At 39.3% G+C, this 2,985-nt stretch overlaps 1 protein-coding gene across 1 annotated transcript in view; it reads right to left on the bottom strand.

Annotated features, from left to right (window-relative positions):
- LOC101845530 (UDP-N-acetylglucosamine transporter) overlaps positions 1 to 2,985 on the bottom strand; it is a gene marked incomplete at its 5' end in the record, with an annotated part of 22,098 nt that continues 19,113 nt past the window's right edge. The window contains 2 exon segments of the mRNA XM_013080063.2: positions 1 to 481; positions 1,494 to 1,627. Of these exon segments, the coding sequence (XP_012935517.1) occupies positions 382 to 481; positions 1,494 to 1,627 (234 nt within the window).

Genomic DNA, 2,985 nt, shown 5'->3' with positions numbered 1-2,985 from the left:
TCTCTCTCTCTCTCCCTCTCTCTCTCTCTCTCCCTCCCTCTGTCTGTCATTGAGACAAATGTTCCTCGGGCAAAATGAAAGACAGATCCCTGAGTCAGACTAGATATATTACAGCCAATGGTCAAGCTTTGTAAATCACATATCTGAGCTGCACGCGGTCATCATATAACCAACTGACTGTGTACGCACGACAACAACAGCGCCTACCACCGTAGATTTGACAATGCACACACAACAATAACTGAATGTGTCATTGTCATGGCAACTGACAGGGTACACATGACAAAAACTGACTGTTTCATCATCATATCATGGTACCAGTTAGTGTTCACATGAAAAGAACGACTTGTTTCCTGACCCAAAACCGACTGTCAACCATCATCATATGACTGACTCCTCTGGCTTGCTGAACTCCCCAGTCCTGTCCACATTGTACAGAAGCACTGAGGCTAGGACAACCACAGTGCCCAGCAGGAATGAGCTGTTGAGAGACAGAACAGAACTCTTTCACCACCTACAGCACGAGACGTCTCCATGACATAATACGATTGAGTAGATGTTTACGACACTATTGACACAGTTTTGGTCATGTAAGCGCTAAAACGAACGTTATATCACTTCCTGTCTAACGGTTTGGATTGATGATGTCTAATTAATATGTGTACATTTTACATATTTTTGACACGCATGATTAAATTTGACACATTCTGTTGAAAGTACCAAACTGTAAAACATGCAAAAGGAGTCTTCATGACATTTATACTGATGTTGTTGCTGATGACTTACACAGTAGCATTTTCTGTCAGCTGTACTTAATTTATTAATCTGATAACATAAGCTATTAATCAAATAAATTTAAAAAATCCATCCATCTATAAACCAGTTGGTTTATAAATAAACCATACATTTAATCAATCAATCAATCAATCAATCAATCAATCAATCAATCAATCAATCAATCAATCGATTCATCAGTTGGTCAACCTATTGATAAATCAACTAGCCTCATATACAATCCATTGCAAACCAACGAAAACCATAGAAAAAACTAAACATAAAGCAATGAATAAAACAGTCTTCTGTTCTTTCAATCAACTAGTAAAACAATCAGCTAATCAGTCATCCCCCTATCATCTCTGATAGATTTTGAAGTCAGTCAACCAATAAGCAAAAAAAGAAAGTATCTGCAGAGTGACCAGATCACTAGCAACTAAAGACCTTCTTCGTTTTTTTTTTCTTCTTAACTTGTCCAGTAGCTAGACATTGCTTCTCAGACCTTTTCATTTAAAACACTTTGTCTCTTGCCATTCTGCCTGCCTGAGTTGTTTTGAATCTACATAAGGTTTCTATGTTCTGTTTCCAGTTTCTATTAGGTTTCCCCCTTCCTCTCTTGCCTGCTACCTTTGTTTCCAGAATATGTTTCTCAGGTGAGTAATGGAATAATGGCGACCAACCAAAAAATAGACCCAATAATCCACCAAACAGCTACTCACCAAGACACTTGTAAGTCCTCAAGAACCAGACCAGAGATAACTGTTGTGACAATGATTGCGATGGAGGAAGCGAAGCCTTTGATGAGGTTGTCAGCGTGTTTCATCACCAGGGAGATGAGGAGACCAAGGGCAGCCTGGGAACAAACAGGTACATGATGCAAGGTGAGGGTCAGACATTGAGACAAATGGACGCATGGTAAAGCTGAGTCATTGATGCAAATAGAAACTCAATGTATGCAAAGGGAAAGGAGACTTCTGAGACATCATGAACTCAGACCCTAAGACAAATGGAAGCATAAAGCAATGTGACGATCCATCTGTAGGAAAAACTGGTACTTAAGACACTTAAGTATACGGGGAGTGTCTGCCAGTGAGACAAACTGGACAAGGGACATAACACACTACATAAGTATAAAGTGAATGGCTACTACTACCTGTAAGAAAAGATGAACCGACAACCTGTAAAAATGTCACTATCTGGTAACTTGAAGGCGATCCATCCACATTCCTTTCTTTCTAAACTGTAAAAAAAAATTCTCAAGCCTGCTTTCCTTCTGGAGGTGCAAACACTAAAACAGATTAACAGTGTATACTTTCATCAGCAATATCAAATTTTGTAAACTATCAGGAGCATTCAATAAGTCTTTAACCTGACTGTGAAGAAGCAAGCAAGAAAGTTGAAATTCTTAGACCCACAATGCTACTTTTCCATAGTCACCCAATAGATCACACTTTTGCCATCTTTGTTTGACCTTCAAAAGTCCTTGAGCATAATGTGACCTTGAATGGGACTCAAACCATTGCTGCTTTGCATATATATCATCTTCATTGCAATGAAAGAACTGATCTAAGAGAGAACTTTTTTCAGATTTGAGAACAAGAAAAAATCAAAGGGTTCTTAATCTGGTGAACAGGATGTGTTTGTGTGAGAATTCCATAGCCACACTGCTTTTGTTTGCTGTCTGAGTTACCTTCACCACTCTGTGCCCTAGAAAAGTGTCATGCAGTGGGTAGATTTTGTCATTTTTTCTTGGACAAGCTAGATAGAAGTTTCATCAACAACGCTGATTTAAAGTCGCAACGCGGTCACAGTATGACCATTTTCTAAGAAGTCTATGATTGTCTTGATGTGTGAAGATAGGGGTGGATGGTAGAGGTGTATACATTACTTTAACCATTTATCCATATCCAAAAGGCTTCTAGACATTAGGAAAACTTGGTGTTTGAAAACGATATACGTGTGTACTATGAATCAATTTTGTCTACAGAAAGGACGGGTACTAATCTAAACAGTGGATTTGCAGGACAGAAGAATAAAGGGTAAAGGGAAGTAACTAAAAATATCTTTATTCAATTCACACATCCGATTTTGAACGTGTTATGTCCCTTGTTCTGTCATTGCGTGGGTGTGTTTGCGCGCGCGCGCCTGGTGTGAGTGTGTGTGTGTGTGTGTGTGTGTTTGTGCGTGCGCCCGATGTGTGTGTGTGTGTGT

Source organism: Aplysia californica, unplaced genomic scaffold (genome assembly GCF_000002075.1).
Source record: "Aplysia californica isolate F4 #8 unplaced genomic scaffold, AplCal3.0 scaffold00073, whole genome shotgun sequence".
Classification (NCBI taxonomy): Eukaryota; Metazoa; Mollusca; class Gastropoda; order Aplysiida; family Aplysiidae; genus Aplysia; species Aplysia californica.
Note: the sequence above shows the minus strand (reverse complement) of the source record. Positions and strands in the feature narration are given on the sequence as shown.